General features: G+C 55.6%; 1 protein-coding gene across 2 annotated transcripts in view; it reads left to right on the top strand.

Moving 5' to 3' along the window:
* Positions 1-1,696: 1,696 nt before the first annotated feature.
* Positions 1,697-24,280, top strand: part of IPPK (inositol-pentakisphosphate 2-kinase) — a 42,406-nt gene continuing 19,822 nt past the window's right edge. Inside the window, exons 1-6 of one of the 2 annotated variants that reach the window (XM_069084438.1) lie at positions 1,697-1,936; positions 8,817-8,864; positions 12,618-12,713; positions 21,109-21,175; positions 21,699-21,820; positions 22,668-22,757. In XM_069084438.1, coding sequence (XP_068940539.1) covers positions 1,856-1,936; positions 8,817-8,864; positions 12,618-12,713; positions 21,109-21,175; positions 21,699-21,820; positions 22,668-22,757 — 504 coding nt within the window. In that variant the 5' untranslated portion in view covers positions 1,697-1,855. Of the gene's footprint in view, positions 1,937-6,627; positions 6,999-8,816; positions 8,865-12,617; positions 12,714-21,108; positions 21,176-21,698; positions 21,821-22,667; positions 22,758-24,280 lie in introns of those variants that run through there. The other variant, XM_069084439.1, reaches the window with a different exon arrangement.

Raw genomic sequence — 24,280 nt, 5'->3', positions numbered from 1 at the left:
GTGACCCAGGTGTAAGACTGAAAAGCAGAGCATTTGGTATTTGCTCCTGGAAGCAATAGGGAACCACTGGAGATTAATGAGTAGAGGTGTGGCACGGTTAGACCTGTGTTTTAGGATACACTTTAGTGACTGAATGGAGAGTAAACTGGAATGAGGAAAGAGCCTAGGTAGGCAGATCCACCATCAGCTGGATTCAATATTTGCCCAAGCCTGAGGTTATGAGGGCTTGCACCAGAGTGAGGGAGGAGGTGGAGGAGAGAAGGGGGTATATTGGAGAAATGCTGCAAAGGTGAAATCCAGATGTTGCAGAGATGAAAGTGATAACAGATGATGCAGAGGTGACATGGATGAGATGCTGTGAAGGCAAAAGTGACAAGAAATGGTGGCAAGATGGTGCAAAGGTGAAATCTGAGACATATTACAGGGGTGAAAGATGCTGCAAAGGTGAGATGCTGTGAAGGCAAAAGTGACAAGAAATGGTGGCAAGATGGTGCAAAGGTGAAATCTGAGACATATTACAGGGGTAAAAGATGCTGCGAAGGTGAGATGCTGTGAAGGCGAAAGTGACAAGAAATGGTGGCAAGATGGTGCAAAGGTGAAATCTGAGACATATTACAGGGGTGAAAGATGCTGCGAAGGTGAAAGTGACAAGAAATGAATACTGTAAAGATGAGGATGAAGGGCTGCTTGGCAGCTAATTGGGGGGGGGGAAAGTAGGGAGTACAGGATGATGCCTAGGTTGTGAGTCTGGGCTCGGGAGGGATGCACGTTAGGGAGAGCTCGGAGGGGAAGATAATGAGTTTCCTGTTGAGATAATTGGGTTCGCTATGTCTCCTGGACATCAGTCAAGTGATGGGGCTGGGCTAGGTGATCTGTGTCCCCCCAGAAGTAAATCTGAGCCGATGTTGTCCGTAACCCAACTATGCCTCTCTGGGCCTCAGTTTCCTTATTTGCAAAACGGGAGCTCAGCCTCGCCGATCTCCGTGAGCCCAGGACAGGTCGCCCCGGCCTGGTTCTTGCACAAGGTGCTTTGACAGTCGTGGCTGGCCGTCTCCTGTGCGGCTGCCACGCGTGCTCCCAAAGGAGCCGCCATTTGCTCAAGGGGCTCCAGGACGAGAAGACCAATGATCCCTGACACTCCTCCGCAAGCTCTGCTCCCACGCAGTCGCTCCCCCGCTCAACAAGGTCCCATGACTCCCTATCTGTGGCCTCTAGGATGAAGAGTGGAGCTCCTTCACAGCCTGGCCCCAGCTTCCCGGGCCTTCTCTGTTTCTGCCACACAGTGCGCCATCTTCTGCTCTCCGTTCTCTCGGCCGCCTTCCAACCCGCTTGCTGCAGGGGACGCCGGGCTTGGAGCCGCTTCATTACCGGAGGAAGCCCGCCGTACGTTCTGCTCGGGTTAAGAGCGTAGGGCGCAGGCGCAGGCTCAAACGCAGGCGCAGAAGGCCGGCCCGGTACCAGGACGCCTCTTGGGGGATGGGGGAGCCTCCAGGCGCAGGCGCTGTCCGAACCTGAAGCCCTTTCTTCTGCTCGATCCTGAGCCCTCTTCGCCAGCAGTCAAGATGGCCGTCAGCCTCGGCTCCTCTTACCCCGCGGGGGTGGGCTGTGTGGGTAGGGGGGGGGGGGGGGGGGGGGAGGAAGTACGTGAGCCCCACGCAGCCCGCACGCGCCGGCGGCTTGGCGTCACTTCCGGGCGGGGGCCCGTCGCGCCCCGTCGTGTCGAACCGGTGACAGTCACTCCCCGAAGCCGGCGGTGAAGGAGCCGGGGGCCGGGGTCGGGCGCGCGGGCCGAGAGCAGGCGTCCGGGGCCGGGGCCGGGTCCGAGTCCAGCCAGAGGCGGGGTCGGGGCCGGGGCATGGACGCGGCCAAGATGGACGAGAATGAATGGACGTACCACGGGGAGGGCAACAAGAGCCTGGTCGTGGCGCACGCGCAGGTGAGCCCCAGCCTTTGACCCCTGACCCCCTCTGCCCCCGACTCTTCTGGAGGCACCCCGTTCCTCCCCGCCCTCGGCCCTCCGTGCTCCCTAGCCGGGGCCCGGGGCGGGCAGCCGGCTTCAGGAGGGCCCGTGGTCTGGCCGGGGCCGTGGAGCCTGGGCCACGCGCGGGCGGCGGGAGATGCGGACGGGGGTGCGGGGGGGAGGGCCGGGGGCGGGGGTGGGAGGGAGAGGCCAGGGGATGGCCGCTCCCCACTCCCCTGCCGGCCCCGACTCCCCGGGGCTGCTGGACAGCGGCAGGAGAGGCCCGGGCGGAGGAGGGGCCCGCGGCTGCCCCCCCCCACTCCTTGGGCCCCTGTGGGAGCTCCCGTCTGTCCGGAGAGCCCAGAGCCCTGGGCCGGCCAGGGGGTTCCTCCCCTGAGAGGGGTCTGGTGTGGGGGGCGGGGCGCGGCCCCAGAACTGGGTTCGAGTCTCGCCCCTGGTGGCGCCGCTGGGGCTCCCCAGGTCCCGTCACTCAGCACTCAGCGGGGAGCCGGGCGCTGCCGCCACGCCCCCTCCTCAGGGCTGGGCCGCGTCCCTGCATCTCCGGTGCCCCTCCCTCCTTCTGGAGGGTGAGGGCGTGCTGCCTGTGCCCGCCTGGTTCTCCTGCTGAGAAGCGTGCCCAGGGACCGTCCTGCCCCTCACGAACCAGGCTCTCCCCCCCGCGGGCAGCCTGGGCCCCGCAGCCCTGTTCTACCTGAACAGATACATTGTAGCCCGTGAGCCGTTCTAGGAATGCCGGGGACCAGCACGCTGGCCCTTTAAAGGCTTTATTCGCTCCGCTCTGCCCGTTTCCAGCTCCCCTTCCCCTCCCTTGCACCATCACAGAGCCCTCACCTCACCGCACATTAGTCAAGCCCAGCCCCTCTCTCCTGAACGCATCCCGAGCTCTCAAGATTAGCTTCACGTTGTATCTGTCGCAGAAGTTGTTTCCTTGCCTTGTTTACCTTCCTTTGCCTCGGTTCACTCAAGTCTCTCTTGCCTGATTTCTTTGAATTCCCATGTGTTTTTCTAGACCAGTTTGTTCAGCTATTCCCGCCCATGGGCACCCACTTGGTTTCCAGTTCTCGCTGCTACAAAAGGGCTGCTCTGAATGTTTTTGTCTGAATGCCAAGATAAAGTGGTCATTTCCTTACAAGGTTCCTGCCGTGCCACGTCCCTAACCGGTTCTCTCTTGTTACTCACAGAGAGATCAAAATCCCCGTGAGACAGCAAACAAGCCCTTCCACGTGTTCAGATTCCGGCTGCCCCTGCGCCCGGCCTCTCTTTACTCCTGTGTTGCTGGTGCTTTTTGTCTTCACATCATCCATAGGGCCAGATCAAACCCCTCCTTGCTCCTGCTTCTCTTTTCCAGGCTTCTTTGGATCTTGGAGTTCCCTCTTAACCATTTTTTTCTGACAGCCCAGTCAGAGGAGTGTACTCCAGGTGGGCATGGGAGGAAGTGGGAGAGGTATGCCAGCTGGCCTTGGGGTCCCTTCCAGCTCTTAGGCTGAGCTCCCACATAGGAACCTCAATTGGCTGTCCCCCAGTCCATGAATAACCCCTTGTTCCGAGTCTTTGCTATTTTGTACAGTTTTGCCAGGCATTTTTCTTTCTGTTTTCAACTTTCTGTGCCCTGGGGTGGGATCTCTCTTGATCGTCTGATGGTTCGGAGACATGGTGTGTGTGTGTCCAGATAGTTGGACCAGTTCACAGCCCCACCAGAGGATCCTTGGGTCTGTTTGCAGCTGGGTGTTCGTGCACTTGTCTTCCCATGGCCCTTTGCCATTTGCTAATTAATTAGGTGGGATTTGGGGGTCAGGTTTTTCTTAGGACATTATCCTCATCCTCTGGATGAATGGGAGATGCTTCTTCCTAAGGCCAATCTGTCGTCACAACAGATACTCCACAGACATTCACCATGAGGCAAAAGATGGCATCTGTTGCTTGGGTGAAGTGGGGTCTTTCTCAACTTCTAGTGATGTCTGTGGTCAGCCGTGTTCTCTCTGGGGCCTGCCGTTCCTTTGCCCTGACCCGAGGCAGGATTGTGTTGAGGCTCTGAAGCTTGCCTGGTGCCTTCAAGAGTCTTGGCTTAGAGAGGCTACTGACAGTTACCATTGCCTGTGGGATTATAGCCCAGTAGCTAGCTGTCCTTGCCCTGGCTGGGCCACCTCTCCTACCATGGCCCATCCTAGAGGCACCTCCCAGTCAGCCTCCCTGCTTTCAGTCTCTTCCTCAGGCCAGTAGTCTGGCCGTGGCATGGCGGGCTGCCAGAGTGCAGATGGACCAGCCGCTCCTCTGCCCCACAAACTTCCACCTCCCTCCAGGCTGAAGGAGTAAGTCAAAACAGCTTGTTTGGGTTTTAAGATGCTTTCCAGCCTGCTGCTATGTTACTCTCCTTCCTAATTCCAGCCGTTCTCCAGCCATCCATCCATCCCTCCCTCCCTCCCTGTCCCCGAGTCCCAGGACATCTGGCAGGTCCTTTTTGCTCAGACTTGGAGAAGCCCTCAGTTCCTTTAGCGTACAGCTGTCTCACTGCCTTCTGCCCCCCAGCTGCTTGTGCCCACCAGCTGACTTCTCTTTACATGGATTGCCTGTGCGTTTATGTACATTGGACTGGTAACTCCTTTCAAGGAAGGACGGTTTCATTCATCATCCTTGTATCTCCAGCACTTAGCACAGGGCTTGACACATAGTAGGTGCTTAATAAACGATTGGTTGTCTGGTTGCCACGTAGGCCTTGCTAACCCTTGCTCATGAATGTTCTTCCCCATTTTCCTCCTGTGCTCCTGCCCGAGTGCTGCCCAGTGGTACTGGAGGAAGCCGTACAGGTGGGCCCCTGGGAGATGGGCCTCACCACCCCCCACCTGCAGGTCCTCCTCCCCCTCTTCTCTCACTGGCTCACAGGGGCCTCCCAGATGGGTCTTTCTCTCCATTGGCTTCTCCCAGCAAATAGCAACTTGGGCTTTTAGGGGCAGAGCGAGGCCTGACCCACTTTCCGGCCCCTGCTGGCTCTTCCTCTTCCTCCTCTGTTCCAGTCTCCAGAAAGAGCGGTTCTTCTTCATCCAGCTGCCCCACGTTCTCTTTCTGCTTCTACTTTATCTTTTGTATCATGAAAAGAACAACCATGGGCAAACAAAGATTTTGATGCACAAAGGACAAAAAAGCATGCTGTGTGAAACCAAATTTCTGTTAGGTTGTTTGTCTTAAAGAAGTCTGTGTGGGAGTTAACGAGGTTGTCACAATTGCCGTTTGGGTCCCCTTCTTTATTCTGTATCTTAAAACAGGTTTGTTGATGATCTTTTCTTCATTTTTTGGTATCTCTCTCCCTTCCCCCCAATAAATATGGTCAGCTGGAGCCAGTCCCCCTTGGCGGTGCCTCCTGATGGCGGCAGGGGTCAGCGTTGGCGCTTGGGTTCTAGATGTGTGTCACGCGGTGCTTCTGCTTGTTGCCCTTGGCTCTTCATGCCAAGCTTCTCATTTTTCACTCAGGTCTTCATTTCCAGAATTCCTTCCTGTGCCGCTCTCTCCCTCTTCTCTCCAGTTGCCTTTGCTGCTGCCTGGCTGCACGCCCTGCCCCTCAAAGATGTCTCCAGCCGCATCCCTGTGCTCCTTCCATCTGCCCCTTTCTCGCCCGGACACAGCTGCTCCTGCCCTGCTTCAGGCCAGTCAGTCCTCCCGGGTCTCTCGGCCTCCCAGACCTGTTTTTTCTACTCCATCCTCATGGATCTGCTAGATGGACGTTCCCGACACACGGCCCACGGCCTTCCCTCACTCATGAAGTTTCTGTAGCCCATGAGGGCCTGGCTCCCACCTGTATTTGTGGGCTGGTTGTCCATGCTGCCATACTCTGTGGATTCCTTCCATACCGTTCTCTTGTCTTGGCCTCCAGGGATCCCAGGCCTCCTGAATACTCAGTTGTGAAGCTACTGCTTCAGCCCCCTGCCCCAACCCCCCTCAGCTTATGGATGTTTTTGTGGACTCAGGAGCCCTTTGGAGAGGACTGTGGGGGATTTGATGTGTTTTTTTTGTCCTGGTCCCAGACATAATCGATGGATGGTGGGCCCTAATAAATGCTGGGGGGGGGAGGGCGGCGGAGGAATCAGGAGCCTGGGGTGAGGCCTGGCGGGTGGGGCAAGACCTTGAGCAGAGCCTGGGCTGGGCTTTGTTTGTCCTTTCTGAGGAGAGGCAGCTGCATTGGGAGCCAGCCGACACGCGTGGTTACGCTTTGAGTTTCACAAATGTTTCTCATCTGTATTGGAGACTGGCAGTTGTTTTGACTTTAATACTGGCCTGTCTTGTTTGATTCCATTTGGATCCCTAGCATTCACGGCTGCAAAGCCGCTCGCCCTGTGTGCTGAGCACTGAGGATTCTGTTCACAGGGAGCTTACGTTCTAGTGCAGACGCCCACACCACACTAAGATTCCCCAGCTTGTTCCCCTAAGCCTCTATGCCTATCTTACAAGTGAGGAAAGTGGGGCCCTGGGAGTTAAATGACTGGTCCAGGGTCCCATGGGTCAGTAAGTATCTGAGGCAGGGTTTGGACTCTGGTCTTGCTGGCTCCGAGGCCACTGTGCTACCTGGTTCCCTCAGTTAGATTCAGGGCTTGTTTTCATAGGAAGCTATACACTCTTGGAGTTGGGAGTCATACCTCAGAAGCACTCCAGTGTTTCTGGAGCACCTGCTTGGGGGTGGGTCTCCCTTAGCACCCCTGGCTGTGGGTCCTGCCAGGCCTCGGTCCCAGGACGGAAGGCCTTGAGGACCTGGAAAGGCCCTTAGGGGTCTCTCCTCCCCCTTGAGAGTCAGGGCTCCATCTGCTGCGTTGGCCACATGGGCACCTAGCCCTCCAGTAGTTGGGGAAATGAACTGTTTCTTAGGCTTTGAGTGTTTGTTAATGTTTGGCCATTCCCTGTAGCTATAATCAGCTGATCGGCATCCTCATTTACATGACTTACTGTCTGAGCCAAGCCTTGGAGAAGCCGCCAGCCCCAGCTCACCGTATGACCCACTTCACGCGCTTCAGGCCTGGTCTCTGTTTCTTGGGTATATTTTGATTGATGTCTCTTATTTCTGCCCCAACACCCCTTAAGCAGCAAGAGGTCCCCTGTGGGAAAGAAGGAAAAAGAAGGAAATAGCGGTTCAGGAAGAAGAAATAACCTCTTGAAAAAGTCTGTTTCCTTGTATGCAGCAGCTCCCCCTACCCCCTCCAGGAGCAGGCCTGGTGCCTTCTCCTGCCTCCTTTGGGCCAAGTTTAGCCATTGCCATGTAGTCCTTACATGAGACCACCCCACCTGGTGTAGCGCTGAGAGCCAGCTTTTATAAAGCACCTACTGTGTGCCAGGTGCTGTGCTAATAAGCTCCTTCTCATTTGGGCCTCATAGCTGTCCCCGAAGCGAGGTGCAGTGATGATCCCTGTTTTACATATGGGGAGACTGAGGCAAACCCATGGGATTTGCCCAGGGTTGCCTAGCTACTCAGTGTCCGAGGCTGGCTTTGAACTCAGGCCCTCCTGCCCACAGGCTTGACCCTTAGTCTGCTGCACCACCAGCTGCCTTCACCTAGATTGTTTTCCAGCTTCTGCTTCTCTGCTTTGCATCCGTTCACACATCTCCACAACACTTCCTACGTTTAGGAGCTGCTGTCCCAGTCAGTGCGTGCCTGCTTTGTCCCCTGTTCTTTGCTGTTCTTCCTGGGTTAATGCCCACGGGCCTTCATCTGGGCATTCACCCCTCTCGGGGCACCCCTGCACTGGCAGGGAGACCTCTGGGCACAAGCCCACATTGGTGATTTTCCAGCTACTTGTGTTTGAAGATTTTTAGTGTGATTTTTTTTAATATTGTGAAGTAAAATATGAAGTAAAGTCACTGGAAAGTCTGATTTTTCTTTTGATAGCATTTCTGCAGATCATCAGCTCAGAGATTCTGGAAGCAGAATTGGTCTTTAAGTGATATCTAACCTCTTCCTTGCCTTGCTTCTGGTCTCCACGGCCTTGCCTGCCACTGGCCAGGGTGCTCTGGGCATGTCATTAAATGCCTGGGGTAACCAGCTGTGGGTTTCCTCCTAAGGCTTTGGGTGCAGTGTTCCAGTGGTTGGCCTCCAAATGCGCCTCCTTCATCCAGGAAGCGTTTGTTAGAGGCCTGCTGTAGACCCCGTGCTGTGCTGGGCCCTGAAAATGAGAACTGAAGGCCCAGAAGACCCTGCCCTCCAGAAAAGCCGGCTTTGCTAGGGAGGGCAGGGTGTCATTGCCTCCCCAGGCCTTGAGGGAAACTGTAGGGGTTCGGGGCTGGAAGAGGCTGTAAGTGAGTGAGTGAAGCCTTGGGGCAGGGGGAGGGAGGAGGAGGGTTTGTAAACCTTTGTTAAGCCCCTGGCCCTGTTGTTGGGTTTGAAGGGTTGATATGGATTCAAAGCCCCATCAAGCTGGCCCTGTCATCAGGGAGCTTGCTTCCTGAGAAATTGCCCGGAAATGATCTCACTCTCTCAGTTCTGTTTTACTGTTAGCCTTGATAGATTTGGAGCTTTCATTTTTCTGGGAAAAATCTACAGGCCCTGTCCTAACTGTGCTCCCTTTGAAAGGAAAAAGCTGTCTGTGCACATACAGGTCCTGGGAGAAGAATGACCAGGTTACCTTAGGAAAGTGATCTGTGTGACTACCCCTAAGCATTTTAAAACATTCAAATAAAGGTGCTTTGTCCGTGCAGCCTTTATCCCTCCTTTTGTCATTACCTTCCTGAAGGGGTGGGGTGGGTGGTGCCAGACTGCCCGCTTGGCCAGCAGGTGAGCCCTGGCTAGCTATGGCTGGCTTGGGTCATGATTTTTAATTGTTTTTTTTTTTAATACTAATTATGTTTTTCTTTTTAATAGCGTTGTGTGGTGCTGCGTTTTTTGAAGTTTCCACCCAATAGGAATAAGGTAAGGGTGTGTGTGTGTGTGTGTGTGTGTAGCATATGTGTGTGGAAGTCTTGATTCTGTTTCACCCTATTGGTTCCCGCTGTGATTGGGTGGTACCTGTTCCTAGGGTGGTTGGCGTGGGGGGTGAGAAGGGGTCATCGATTTTGGCCTGACCTGATTGCTTGGTGCACCTGATGCTTACCGCCTGCATGAAGGAGCCAGGGAGCTAGAGGGGGAGTGGTGGGGTCCCTGATTCTGTGTAGACCCAGCAGGTACTAGGTGGCCCAAACAGCCCCGGTAGCCATCAGCCTGGGGCACCTGTTCCCACCATGACCTCGAGTGGATGATGGCTTCTCTCTGGACTTGGACTGCATTAGATCTTCTCTTAAAGGCCTTCGGTGTTGACATTTTGGGAAGCTGTTGTAAAGTCCAATGTGCTTATCTCTTAGAGGGACTTTTTTGCTGTAAAGCTACACCTGGGATTCCATCAGAATGTGGTGTTTTACGAATGGCCTTAACTAGGCACAATCGCTGGGGGCTCCTGAGGGGCTTGTTCTGAGCCGAGATCGGCCTGATCTCTGCCCCAGAAGACTTTGGATCTGAAGCCCAGCCTGGAAGGAGCCTGGAACCCTTCAGGAGCATCTGGTCCCTCCTTCGGGACCAGGGAGTGGCAGAGGAGGGATGGAAGCTGAGGGCTTCGGATCCCAAAACCCTTTCTCTTCCCACTGTCTGGTGCATCTTCTCTTAAGGCAGATACTCTCAGTGCTCCATTTAAATCTTTTTGTACTATGGGAAAGGTCAGTGCGCCCTAGAGCTTGGTGAATAGACTTCAGCCCACAACCATTAAGCGCCTGCTGTGTATGGGCACTGTCCTGGGCCCTGGGGTTGCAGAAGTAGGAAGCCACACTGTCCCCGTCCTCAAGAAGAGGATAGACAAATGGGCAGGGGAGCATGCACACGAAGAAGAGCGTGCTGGGGGCACAGGCCTGCCAGAGTGTCGCTGGGCTCGGCCTGGGGCAGCCAGAGACTGGCACCCCATTGGGGCTTTGGCAGAAGGGCAGGACTTGAGCAGCTAGAGTGGGATGGCACAGGGACAGGGCAAGGACAGGCTTGGGAGTTAGCCAGTTTGGCCAGGGCGCATTACCTGCATGGGGGAGTGACGTGGGCCAGGGGAAGGTGAGGGAAGACCTTGAATGCCAGCCCCGGGTGTTGCTTTATCTGGTAGGTGCCAAGGAGCCCCTGGTGGGATCTTTGTGCAGAAAAAGGACAAGTCAGTAGCACTGTATTGGCAGCTCGCTCAGGCGGTTTTTGTGGAGGATGGGCTGGAGAGAGACGGGCGAGCGCGGTCACAGCAACCACTGTTGGTGTGGAGAGCAGCTCCCCAAGGTGGGGGTGTCCCCGAGGCTTCATTATGAGAAGGGTTGGATCGAGGGATGGGGACCAAGAAGAAGTCAACACGTTACGAGCTGGGAAAAAGCCAGGTTGTTTTCTGGGTGATGGAGCCTGGCTCCTGCATGAAATGTCTCTCCAGTTTAGCTCAGCCAGCTGGGGAAGGCCAGCTGTGGTTTGAGAGTCCTGGAGGCTGCCTGGGAGGAGGCCATCCTGCTCTGCTGAGGAGTGGAGTGGGGAGGGAGTGAGAGAGAGGAGGCCTGGAAGGGCGGGCAGGACTGGAGTGACCATGTCTCTGACCTCTGCGGGAAGGCTGGGGGCAGGGAGGACCCAAGTGGTCCCGTGAGTGTGCACACATGTGTGTACATGTGTGTATATGTGCATGTGTGCATGTCTGAGTGTATATGTGAGCATGTGCATGTGTATATATGTGTGTGTGCACGTGTAAGTGTATATGTGAATGTGCGCACATGTGAACGTGTGTATATGTGAGTGTGTGTATGTGAGCATGTGTGCGTGTGAGTGTGTGCACACGTGTGTATGCATGTGTGAACGCGTAAGTGCATGGGTGAATGTGCACGCATGTGAACATGTGTGTGTACGTGTGTGTGTGCATGTACAGTGCAGCATGAGCCTGCAGGACCAGCACTCTGCCATCCTGCCGTGGAGGCCAGCAGAGACATGGGAATGGCCCCAGGGTGCCCCTGGCAGCTCGGTGCCAGGGCTTCTGCCTGAGCCGGGGCAGCACCACCATCACATCACTCGTGCTGCTTGTGGTCTGGTCAGGTTGGCCAGGTGCCTTGTGGACATTGGCCCTTTTGGTCCTTGTGGATTTAAAGAAGTTACATGTCTGAGTGTGGTCAAGAGAGAGGAAAGAACAAAAGAGACCCCCAAGCTTGGGAGAACCTGATCCTCAGGAGGAGGGAGCTAGTGCAGGGCTCAGCTTGGGGGGAGTGGATGGCCTGAAGGCAGACGGGGCACAGGGGCTTGTGGAGAGGAGGGCAAGGGTGCAGCCTCCTAAGCCGGGAGAGAAGCCATTGGGTGTCTGCCCTCAGACCACTAGGGCCTTAATGGGGGAGGAGGAGGAGAGAGAGAGGATGTGGCCAGGCAAGTATGGGGTGTCACAGAGACCCCGCAGCAGTGCAGTGAAGTTTGAATGGGGAAGTTCGTCTTCAATTGGAGTCAGGGCAGGTCTTATGGTGGACGAAGTCTGTTTTAGGAGAAGAGGGGCTCCTGGTGACCGCCTGCAAAACCAAGACGAGGCAGGCCAAGCACAGAGCCTGTGGAGGGCTCCGGGGACACATGGAGCCAACTGTGGTGAAGTGGGAGGCCATTGCTGTGGTCCAGGCCGAAAGGATGAGGGTGATCTCAGTGAGCCTGGAAAAGGGAGAGGGTGGGAAGTGTCCAAGGAGACTCAAGGGTCTGGGCTGGGGTGACTCGGAAGGCACTGAGGAGGGAGCTTGGGAGAAGGGTTGTTGTGGGGGACAGACGATGAGATCCCTGTTAGCAAGGCAGACTGTGTTTGCTGGGCTACTCAGAGGGCCGACCAGAGAGGAATCAGCCTGGGAAGAAGCAGAATGCAGGAGGCTGCTGAGAGAAGTGGAAGAGGGTCCAGAGGATTTGAGGGGGAGATGTGGAGCAGCAGCTGGGCCCCTCGGGCCGGCCGCATTGACTGGGATCTCCTCTGTGCTCAGTGCTCACCAAAGGTCAAGGATCTTGGAAATGTGATTGAGCTCAGGACTTTGAAGAGAACACATGGAATAGGCCTGCAGAGACAAAGGCCAGGCCTGGGCAGGCGAGGGCACCCCAGCGCGGCCCCTGGGTCGGCTTGGAGCCCCTTGCCCCGACTCTCTTCTGTGGCTTCTGGGTTTCTGCTGGCTTCATCTCAGATTGAAGTGTTTGCTACCAGTGTGACTGACTTCTGGGGTAGGCCTGCTTGCCTTGGAACCTAGAACCCGCAGACAGGCTCTTCTCTGTAGAAATGACTGGGAAGAACCCGAGCTCCTTGGGATGGATCCATGGCTGGGGGCAGGCAGGAATCTGTGAGAAAGGTCCCCCAGCCCAGTGTGAGACTCTCCTCCCCCACCCTTTCCCTCCCCTCTCCCCTTCCCTTCTCCCCCCCCCTTCTTCTCCCTCTCCTTCCTCCTCCCCTCTCCCCCTTCCCCCCCTTCCCCCAACCCCTCTCCTTCCCTTCCCCCTCTCTCCTCCCCTCTGTGGCCTTGCCAGGCCTGCCCTCCTCTACTGTGTTCTCCTGCAGCCCACTCTGTCCCAGGAATGCTTTTGCTTTGCATTGTTGATCTGATCATGGCTGATTGCAAATAAAGACAGTTTGTTCCCAGGAAAGGAATTAATTTGATATCTCATTATCATCCTTGTCTTTTACAGACATCTGAGGAAATATTCCGCCATCTGCAGAACATAGTGGACTTTGGCAAAAATGTTATGACAGAGTTTTTTGGGGAGAATTATGTGCATCATGGGGTAAGTCACTTTGTTCTTGTGACCCACAGTATGGAGTGGCCAGCTCTGAACAAATACTGTGGCAGACAGTGCGGACAATGCTCTCACTCACGTGGGCCGAGTGTGCGTTAGCTCGACTGCCCCGTCCTGGGTGGGCCTCACTCTAGGGGAGGGCACTTGAGTGTCCCCTGGGACTTCCTGAGTCCCTAGATTGTGGGAGACTTGTGGGGCTGGCTTTGGCCAGATTCTGGAGCAGGCTCCTAGCCCAGCTGCGGCGAGGTGGGGAGCCTGATGGATGAGGGCGTTTTGTGCTCACCGAGGTCAGGGCCAGGGCAGCCCTTCAGCCCCACTGTCTCCTACTTTGTAGTACAGTGCTGGGCAGCTGGTGAATGGCAGTGTCCAGTATCAGGACTGTGGTCTCAAAGACAGCCCTTTGGGGGGATGGAAATGGAAAAAAATGAGTTGGGATGATGCTTTTATTTATCCAACAGTCATTTCTGGGTCTTTTCCTTGTCCCACCCCCTGACCTGGAGTTGAATTCCTCATATCACAGGAAGTTAAGGCCTGTCAACAAGCGTTTATTAAATTCCTGTTATAATTAAGCCAACAAAACAAGCCTGACCACCTGGAGCAGAAGCTGTTTTGGACGATTTCTGCCAAGCTCTGCCCTCCTCGTCAGCTGCCCGCGAAGTCTGTGGTCAGCTTTCTTGGGTGTAAATGGAAACGATTGGAGCCGGTGCTCTCGAATTCTCCTCCAGAATTCTGCTCTTTTCTGCCTTCCCCTGTCACTCATTTCATTTTGCTTTAATTTGAAATCTAGTGGTCAGGAAGGGGAGAGGCCGCGTGGCAGTCAGAGCGAGAGAGCTCTGAGCTTGAACCGGCAGGCCCGTGTGTGGCCACTCCCTCCCAGATGATGTGCGGGTGGCTGTTGGTTTACTTGTCTCTTCTCTTACTTTTAGCTTTAAACGTCCTTCTCTCTGTTCTTTGCTCCTAAACGCCAGAAAATGACAGAATTGATGAGTGCACCTTAAAGACCGAGTCGTCCCTGGCCATGCAGTTGCTTGGTTGTATCCTGGGGGCCTTGGGCTCTCCCTTCTCCTCTCTCTCCCTGGGGCTGCCCTTATGTCTGTGCTGTGCTAGGCTCCTGCCGCACTGACTGGGCTGTTACAGGACTGACTCCAGCTAAAGTAGCTCTTTTCCTCCCATGTTCTAATAGGACATGATTGTGTGTGGCAGACAGATCGCTCAGATGCTTCTCCCCAGCCCCCACCTGTATAAGATGATGCCCACTTTTGCTGGCTTTGGTGGGAAATGGGTGTTTTCAGAGAACTTTGGATCCTGGGGGGCCTTGTTAGTTTTTCCCAAGGGAATTGGCTGGCATCGGGGAAGGATGTTGACATGAGTCAGCCGGAAGAGGCCGCAGAACTCTGACTGTTCTGACCAGCTCGAGCTCTCTGTTCTGGGTTTCTTTGTCTTCACTCCCCAACAAAACAGCCTCTCGTGAGGAGACAAACAAAGATCCACCCTGAGCCCCAGGCCCAAGCTAGCAGCACTTCGGCCTTGCACTGTCCTCATATCTGGAGGTGGGGGCCTTTGCTCTGGGCCAGGGCTGGGACCTGGGGAGCATGATCTTTAGGAAGGAGAAGAGTCTTAGTGTTGCAGTGGCAGCCCAAGGCCTGCAGGAGCCTCATTCAGCCGAGGAAAGAAGGCTGCGTTTCCTCTGAAGCAGGAGTTGGTGCCGCATGATTTTGGAAGTCACCCTCATACCTTAAGTGACATTTGTATTGACTGTGGACAAGGATTTTGTTGGGCCTTAGAATGATGCTGGAAACCAGTGTGTAAAGGGCTGTGCTCGTCAGAACAAGCTCTGGTCACACACTTTAGGAGCCTTTCTGTCAGTGGAATGGCTGGCTGTGAGGAGGAGAGTGCCAGGCTCGCACTGAGAAGGCATCTGTGAGAGAGTCAGGCCCTGTGATGAGCCCTGGGAATGCAAAGGAGACAGTGGCTGCCTTCAAGGGGCTCAGGCGAAGGGGAAGGCAAGAGAACCTGTGAGCATCTCTGTGCCAATGAGACAGACTCCTGAGAAACCGGAGAAAGTCAGCGGAAGAAGATAGACTGGGAGAGCCTTGTGGCCAGAGGAGGGATTGAGCTAGGCTCGAAGGAAGCAAGGACGTTCCAGACGTGGATTGCTCTGTTGCAGGAACAGCCAGGAGCCTGGTGTCGCTGGACTGAAGAGCGTGTGTTGGGGATGAGGTGGGAGAGGACTGGAGAGGCAACAGGAAGCGCTGGCGGCTACTGAGTGCTGGGCAATGGGGCTGGACCCATTTGGCGACAGTCACGTCTCTCCTGAACAGACTTTAAGGGTCTTGGGCAACTTGATGGGGCGACTGATTTCTGTTGTTTGACTTTCTGTATAAGGTTATTGTAGGGAGCGTGTTCCTCATTCTTCATCATTAGCTTTTTAAGTAGTTTCCGTTGCCCCATCATCAGCGTTTGGTGCCCACTCTGCCTGAGCCAATGGATTCTTTTCACAGGAGTTAAAGGGGCAGCTTTGCCAAGCAGAACACAGGAAGTACATGTGTGCACACATCCTGCAGTCCCTCAAGCCCATTCCTGGCCCTTGGGCCTTGGCATTCCATGGACCAGGGTGGCCAGTTGAGATGGCGTGTCTTTGTCTGTAAAGGCTTTGTCTGATGGAGAAGTCAGGCTGTACTGACCTTTGTGCCAGCTAGAGAGTGGTCACTCTGCTCACGGCGCACGGAAGGGAAGAAAGCAAGCTTGGCAGTGCCCATAGGAGAAAACAAAGCAAACCCATAAAAACAAGCCCCTTTGCTGATTTGCTGAAACCAAACAAGAGAAGAGAGAAAAAGGAATTCCGTTCAAAATAACTGCAAAAATGCCCATGTTGGTAGGTAGGAGCATACTTACTAAGGATCACCCTCCCCGCCCTCCCCCCCCACACATAGCTTATAGCCTGTGAAGTCTGGGTTCAGTCAGGGGACTACACTTGAGGAATTAGAGGGCCACATGTGGTTCCCCACTCCTGGCTCAGACCATCAGCCTGGCCCACATGACTGAGGAAGGACTGATGCTGCTATTGTAGTAATCGAGGGGAGGTGGTGAGGACCTGCCCCTGGGGGGCGGCACTGTCAGAGGAGAGAAGGGAACAGATTTGAGAAGATCTGAGGAGCAGCTTGGCTCTGGGAGGGCAGGGGGAGTGAGGGGTCTGGGGTGACCAGGAACCTGAGGGACTGGGAGGAGGAGGGGGCACCCTGGATAGGAGCAGAGAAGGGAGGAGGTGGGGAGGGTTTGAGGGAGAGCAGGAGTTCTGTCTTGGGTGTGTCCTGCTTAAGGTGCCTGTCAGATTGAGAGGAATATTGAGTGGGAGATGGGGGCAGGAGAAGTAGATGGGAGGGACGATTCATGGGAACTGATGTGGTCACCCAGTGAAACAGGAAAATGATGAGGGAATGGACTGTGCTCTTCCCAAACTTTGTGGAGACAAGTGGCCAGCGCTGGGCCCTGGTGCAGCTGCTGCTGCCGGGCTGCTCCATGGTGCTCTGTGCTGGGACACCACCACCTCACCACCTTGGCTCTGGGCACCTTTAGCCGTGGCCAGCACACCCCTGGGATTGGCAGCCTGTGTCTCAACTCATGTCATTTCTCAGTGGTCAGTCATTCAACAAGTATTTATTAATCCCCTGCTGTGTTGAAAGAGGAGTAAGTCATAGGAAGTGACTAAGGAGGACCTGGCAGGTTGGGGTGTATTGACATCCCCTCCCAGGAGGGCAGAGAGCTTGACAGCCAGCACTGACCCCACTGAGGGAAGGCCCTGGCTCGGACCTTGGGAGAGAAATGCTACTAGAGGCCCGACTGGGTGATAAATTAGGAATGAAGAACTCTCCAGGGAGGAAAGAGGTTACTGAGGCTGGTGGCAGAGGGCAGCAAGGGGGGGTTCCCACTGCCCTGCCATGACTAGTGAGCTGATTGGGGCTGTCTGTGAAAGAGTGCCTGGGAGGCGGCCTTGACAGGTGCAAGAAGACGGAAGGAAGGAGGAAGGGAAAACCAGTGGGATCCCCGGGAAGCAGGCGTTCTGGGGAGCCCAGTGAAGGGGGGGTGGATTCTGAGTGGGAGTTGGGAGGGCTGGGTGGAGGGGGCTGGGATCTAGGCCATGGTCCCTGGGGGGCTTCATTATCCCTGGAATGGGAAGGGTGCTCATCGGGTGGGCACTGAACTCCTGTGGGTGATCTTTGTCCCCCAGGGGCCGGGCAGCCAGTGTGAAACTGGCTAGAAGCAGGCCAGGGAGGAAGAAGGGAGCAGAGACCCCACCATTAGCATGTTGTATATCCTGTGTTTTGTTAGAGTACACCATGTCCTCATACATACATGTATGTGAAATTTAATTTGTGTGCAAATGCATCTATGTGTGTGTGTGTTTGCACGCATGGGCACATGCACATGTGTGCAGTAGACACTGTGGCTCTGGATGGGCAGGGCCTTGGCACACGCCCTGGGCTGAGTCACTGACACGCCCAGTTTGGCTTCCAGGTTTGTACAGGTGAGGTGGCTGCTGTTACCTTCATTGTATGGATAAGAAAAGTGAATGGCAGTATCTAGGTGAGCTCTGGGGGCCGGCCCAGGGTCTGAGGCTTCTCCAGAGCCTTTCTCTCATTTTCTGTCTCTACACACATACCCACATTACTGCCAGGCACACAGTAAGTGCTTAATAAATGCTTGTTGATGTGTTGTTCTCAGGCTCACCCCTAGTGATGATGGACCCAAGAATGGACTAGGGAGCCATAGTTGAGAACTGGAAAGAGTTGTATCCTGGATGCCTGAGCCTGAGTGAGGGGCATCCAGAGCAAAGGTCTCTATGTTGAGCCGCTCTGGTGGCTGAGCCTGACTAAAGGGGCTCGGGTCTAAGGACCCGTGTTAAACAAGGTCCCTTTCCCATCTCTTGATTGTCACCCCCATGGTTCCCCAGCCTGGGAGTGCATCTCTAAAACCCAAAGAGTATGCGGTAGCAGGGAGAAAGGGGCTGGGAGCGGCTCCCAGTGGATCTTGTTAGGACCACTTCTGTGTCCCTCAGTGCTTCTCTGTCCCCTAGCCTGGTTCTCATAGTCATTGTCTGAGCATTCTTCCAGTGCCTGCTGTGTGGGAGGCCCTGTGCTGAGGACTCCAGCTTGTTCAGGGTCTCAGAAGACACATCGACTCTTGATGGTCTACTAGAGACAGTTGGCCAAACTGGCGTCTTTGGGTTGGTCCTGACAGGGCGTGTCTGTTGGGCTTCTCAACCACCTCGGGTCCAGGGAAGCAGGGAATACACTTGAATTACAGAGAATCAAAGTCTAGCAGCCCAGCCGGTGTTGCGGAGAATCGGCAGGTTCGTCTGCTGGCCTGTTTGTGTGGGACGTTCTCTGGCCCACCTGAGTCCTCATGGTCAGCAGTCGGCAACATCTGCCAGTCCCTCCAGGCCCTCTGGAGGCTGAATAAGCCAAGTGAGCACAGCTGGAGTCAGGAAAGAGTCAGTCGCTGTTACCTGAGCGTCAGGAGGGAGACCTTCCCTGCCCTCAGGAGGCCGCCATTCCATTTGGATGATGAGACGGAAAGTACAAGAAGATACGACCTGAAGACCACGGTTGTTCGGACCACATGTTCTTTGGGTGTTTGGAGGGGCCTTTTCTCACCATCCTGCCGGTGACTGGAGGAGCAGTTCGTGGGATTCTGGGGAGCTCATTGATGCAGGCCATCTTTAGAGCTGGATTCACTCCAGTCCTTTCTTTCTGCCCTTGGAGGAAATCCAGGCCCAGTGAGGACGGACAGATCTCGGGTCAAGTCCCATGCAGCTCATTAAGGGCAGAGCCAAGGCACTGAGTCCAGGCTGGGGGCAGAGCCACTGTGTGTACTAAGGTCTGCTGTCATAGCCCAGGCTGGGAAAGGTCACTGTCTCACAGCTGTGCTGCCACTGGTCCCTTCCCTCTGCCTTTCCCCTCTGGTCTTTTTCTCCACCATTGCTGTAGAGGGGTTTGGAAGCTGTAACCATTCTCAGGCTTTGCTTCCTTAGTTGGCAGTCCCCTGGCCTCATCTCTAGGAAGAACCCTGGACAGGTCATTGTAGGAACTACTAGACAGCAGGGTTGCTTGGGACTTTAAACGCTTTTGTGAAGCTCCTTGGAGGTGTGTGCCTGGAAATGGGATCTCTGAGTCCAAGCATCCGGACACTTGGCCCAGATCTTCCCTCCTGAGGCCCCCATATCCTGAAAAGATCAGTGCCCAAAAGAAGGCCCTGCGGGCACTGACACTTCAGAGGGGTGCTTTTTGTGGCAGATGCCCACGGACTGGAGAATGCCTGAACTTGCCGTGGCATGTGAATGTAGTGAGATTAAAGACAGGAACAGTGAATGAAGAGTAAAGAGACTTGTGAGAAGATGTCCATGAACTGGAGTGAAGGACGAGGCCCCTGGATGACTGCAGCAAGGGAAACTGAAACCCCCCCAAACAACTCAAGCTGTGAAATGAGCAGCCTCCCCCACCCCCACCCCCAGCCCTTTGCTTGGCAGAGGTGGGGGCTTCCCCCTGCTAGACTGGGGGGTGGCTAGGGAACGTTACATATTGGGAGATGACAGCAATGCAATGATGTGAGATTGCCATGGAAATGAAAACTGAAGAAGGGCTCGTGTGAATGTGGAGCCTGTGGTGGAGCCTGTAGCACCAGTGCAATATTCACAGTGCCCACTGTCATGATAAATATGCCTGCATGGTGCTCAATCGCAGAATATACCAGACTCTCCATTTAGAGGACAGAAGCAAAGCATTTGTTCAGACACCAGGAAACCGAATTCATCATAGCAGTGTAGAAGTTAATGCACCACAACATCGCAGAAAGCCTCACCATCCTTGAGCCTTCCCGCAGACCAGTGTCTGAGCAGTGGTTACTCGCGAGCCCATCTGACTCCTTGCCTGAGTGTGCTCTCCTCCCAGCCATTCTAGTCTAGCCATGACTCCCAGTTTCCTGCGACTCTGCTCCACCCTTCAGCAGACTTCCCACCACAGGCTCCACATGCCCATATTCAGCCTATTAGGGGCAGTTTATTTTCAAAGCAGGGAAGGTTTTCAGATTCCCAATGCGATTACACCCTAGTGAGAAGGGCTCATGGACAGACTGGCAGCGTCTGGGGTGTCTGGCCCAGAGGAAAGAAATCTTGGGTTGTACTGAAAACAGCTGAGGAGATCTCCACTGCTTCTGCTGCTGAAAGGTGGCTGCATAACATCCAGTAAATTACCCAGTGGGACAGAGGGCAGAGAGTTTGGCTGGGCCCCCACCCCAGCCAGTCTTCTTGGGCTCTGTCTTCACTTCCAGCGAGCTCTGAGCTTCCCCTTTCCTGGGGCATGGGAGTGTGCCTGCATGTGCTGCCCCCTCAGCCGGAGTCATTGTACCCTGAGGCTTCAGATAGCTTTACTTCCAGGGTGGGCCATGGGTGACCCGGGCCAAGGCAGTCCCTTGCTCTGGGCATGTGTTTCTGCCTCTGTCCCTTCAGCCCCCAGACTGGGCCATGCTGACCTCTGACTTTTCTGCTGCTTCTTGGTCATTGTGGCCTCCCAAGCTGGAGGGTCACTTGTGTCCAACTGGTCCAAGGCTTTATGGTCTCTGTCCCGGGGCGGATTGAGGGGGTATGCTTCCCCAGGAGGTTGGTGCCTAAATGAACCCCCATTTCAGGAAGGAAGTGGGGAAGCTCACTTGGAGCTCCAGGGGCCCCCTCAGCTTTCCCTTCCCCCTCGCCTGCCAGAGAAGACACCAAAAGGCCTCAGGTACGGGGGGTCATTCCCAGCAGGCTTCTGTCCTGCCTGTGCAAGGGGTCTTCACCTCCCTGCAAACTTAGCCAGGCCAGTTGGTCATGGCTGGCGAGAATCTGCCTGTGTGCAGGGAGGGCCCAGAGGGTAGGCAGCGTCTGCATGCCTATTGCTGCTCCTGAGTCAAGTGTGAAGACCCAGCTGCCTCAAGGCCCGGCCCTCCACTCATGGCTGAGTCCCTTCCCCATCCGTAAGCTGGTGGGGCCCCTGCCCCTGCTCCTCTGCAAGGTTGAGAGGTTCAGCTGAGATCATGTCTGCACAGCCCTTTGCAAACCTGCTGTAGGAATGTCTGGGATGGGAGCCCACTCAGGCCACCCCCAGACTGTGTGTGGAGGGCCTTTCAGAGGGAGTCTGGTGTCTTCCAGAGAGCTGGTCTAGCTTTGTGTGGAGTCAGTGGTCAGGGGTGTGTGTGTGTGTGTGTGTGTGTGTGTGTGTGTGTGAGCTTGTGCCTCTGGACCTGTGCATGCCATGTGTGTGGGAACGCATGCCTCACAGGGGGTGGTTCTCCACTCACGGCCTACGCTTTGCTGCCCGGCGGATGACCACGCGTCTCTCTCTGTTTTTAGGAGGTTGTTCAGCTCCCTCTGGATTTTGTAAAGCAGCTCTGTTTAAAGATCCAGGCAGAGAGACCAGGTAAGGAAGGCTCTGGGGCCAGTGCCCAAGGGCCTCCTGGGCAAGGCCAGACTCTTCTTCATTGATTCCCCCACTGAGGGGAGGGGACTCATCCTTTGAAACAAAGGACACAATAAGAAGAGGGAGGCCATTGAGTCAGACTCAGGAGAGCTCAGCCCCCTGTGACTGCCCAGCATGGGCCCCCAGCCGCCCCTGCTCTCCTCCCTGTCTGACGGGGTTTGTACCAAGGCCATTTTGGAGGACTGAAACACTCACTAGCCCAGTGGACACTCCACTCTTTGTCCCAGGGCTCCAGGGTCTCAGGGGCCCTCTGTCCAGCCCTAGGCCCTAGGCTGGCTCCTTTTTCCAGTCACTAGGCTCAGCTGTCCCAGTTCAACTTTGAGCATCCTTGTCATGGGGCCCAGTTAGAATCTGGCAGACTGGTTCGGGGGGCAGAGGGCGGAGCTTGGGTACTAGAGGGGGCTTCTTGGGTTTCCAGAGGTGGCTTGAGCTGATCTTTGGGCTTTTTCCATCTGTTTTCCAGAATCTCGCTGTGATAAAGTCTTGGACACTCTCAGTGGTTATGCAATGTGCCTTCCAAACCTCACCAGACTACACACCAGCCATTTTGCTGAACACCGGCCCATTCTGTGTGTAGAGATTAAGGTGAACTGGTTGAGAAAGGGAAAGGGACAGCCCTGGCTCAGGCCAGAATCCTGTGCGGGTGGGACTGGGCCACACACAAATGTGTTTGTTGCTGGTTACTGCTGGCACATGGTGGGTTGCCAGGTGCTGCCTGCTGAATGGGTTTCCGGGACCAGGGCCCTTTTGGCAGCTGCCAGCGCTGGCAGGGGGTGCCATTGCTGCTACCCTCACCCCTTGGTGAAGCAAGGGTGCCAGTGTCCTGGCCTAAGCCAGGGGCCTGGATCCTGGGGATTCTGAGCTGGGGAAGCATGGGGAGCTCCCCTCCCCCCCAGGCAGTGGGGCTTAGGTGTGGCTGGTGGCCCAGAATGGCCCAGAGGCCTCCTCCCAGGTCTAGGCCTGGTCTGCAGACCTCTCTCTGGGTCACCCTCCTGCCCAGCTGAGCCCTTGTCTCCATCTCCTGTTTGGGGCCTGGCACACTCCTTATGTCAGTTTGTTATTAGCTCACCCTCATTTCCCAGCATGTTTCTGCCCTTTTCTCGGAAACACATCCAGAAAAGCTTGACGTGGTGTGCAGGGTCCCAAACCCCTAGTGCACTGCCTCTGCAGGGAAGAGAGTACATTCTCCACCATCTCTGGGTCCCCGAGGATGGCCCCAGTGCTGGCTTCAGGGTTGACCTGCCTCTCTCTTCCCTAGTACGGCACTGCTTGTACCCACTGGCTGCTAGAGGGCTGCCCCGTCCAGGCCTTGGCACAGGAGCTCCAGCTGCAGAGGCTGGCCCTGGCCGGACCCCTGCCATTCGGCCTGTGGGGCTGTAGCATCTCTGTGGGCCTCCCCAAGTGTTTTCTGACCATGTGCTTATATTTGCAGCCAAAATGTGGATTCATTCCCTTCTCCAGGCATGTGACCCAGGAGATGAAGCACAAAGTGTGTCGTTACTGCATGCACCAGCACCTGAAGGTGAGCTGGGGCCTTGAGGAGGCTGGTGGGTTCTTGGGGTGGGCTGCAGCCTCAGACCAAGGGAGTTCTGACTCTGTTCTGTGTGGGACCCTTACCCTTGTCTGGATGAGACAGATGGACTCTCTGGGGAGCTCGTAGGAAGTGACAGGGACATAGCCTTGAGTTTCATAAAGAAAACTCCAGGGTCAAATGGAAAACTCTCCTTTTGGCTTTTTGTAGGCAGGTCTGCCCCTCCTATTTGCAGCCTTCCCCTTCCTCCAGTGTCCCTGCCCCCTGGCTCTGTCTCCTCCCCTGGCCTCCCTCCTCCTGGCTCTGCCTCCTCCCCCGGCTCCTGCCTCTCCATGCCTTCTCTCTCTCTGTGACTGTTTCCAGTCTGTCCGTCTCTGGCTTGTTCACGCCTCACTACTGACATGCCGTGTCCACTGTTGGATTGTGAACACCTCGAGCTCGCAGGGACCGCTGGGGTTTGCCCTCCTTTTTCTGAATCTTTGGAGCTGAGCACACAGAGCTTGGCGCCCAGTAGGTGTTTGATATGCTAGCTGACTGCCTGACCTCTAGGACCCCTGAGGGTGGCACTGTGGTTACTGCATTTTACAAGGACCTTGAACCCCACAGAGAAGTTAGGTCCCCAGGGTCACACAGCTCAGATCCCTCTCCTTCCAAGGCCGGCCCACGCTTCTCTGGGAGGTCAGACAGGCGGGTGGGCTCACGGGCTCCACTGAAAAGCTGCGCTAGAGGCCACGAGGATGCCGCAGCACGGCTCTGGGGCCGAGACTGAAAGGACCAGTCCTGAGCTCCTGAAGTGGCTGAAAATCAGAAGTGGAAATGAGGCAGCAGCATGGTCCCAGGCACCTTGGGGCTCTGCAAACGTTTCACCTGCCTTGGCTACTGCTGGGCTTGTGCCCGCAGCTCAGAGGAGTAGGGAAAGGACTCGTGCGCCCCACAGTGCTGATAGCGGCTCTCTGGGCGTGATGGAGCATTATTGACCGCTGGGGGGGGGGCCGGGAGGGGGGGGGGGGGGGGGGGGGGGGGAAGCCCTGTGAGCCTCTGATGTCTGGCTGAGGCTCTGGAGGACGGACGAGGAAGCAGGTGCCCCTTCTCGTGCTGGTGTGTGGCGGCCTCGTGGTGAGGAGGCAGGTGGATTTACCAGACTGGACCAATGGGGTGTTTGCCTCACTTAGCTGGACTTAGTGGTTGCAAAGACCTTTCTTTTTCCAGCAGGGGCTTTTAGGAGGGGTGGGAGGCCCACGAAAACCACGTTTGAGAAAAGCCCCGTCGTCCTTAAAGCGTCAGGAGGAGAATGCATGAGCACGAGAACTCTGATAGGACGCCATTGGGGCGACCTGGGAGCAGGGGGTGGAGAGGGTCATGTGGCTGTGTGCTCGGTCCTCTTTGGACGTGGCAGTGCAGAGTGAGAAGGCACAAAACACGGAGGCCACGAGAACCTTAGTCAGTGAACGGCCGGCTCCAGCAAACTTGACTCTCAGATCTGCAACCGACAGTGCCAAAGAGCCTGGCTGGGG

Source organism: Petaurus breviceps, unplaced genomic scaffold, assembly GCF_028583685.1.
Source record: "Petaurus breviceps papuanus isolate PSGF00001 unplaced genomic scaffold, PetGlider_PUasm1.0 174, whole genome shotgun sequence".
In the NCBI taxonomy this organism is placed as follows: Eukaryota; Metazoa; Chordata; class Mammalia; order Diprotodontia; family Petauridae; genus Petaurus; species Petaurus breviceps.
Note: the sequence above shows the minus strand (reverse complement) of the source record. Positions and strands in the feature narration are given on the sequence as shown.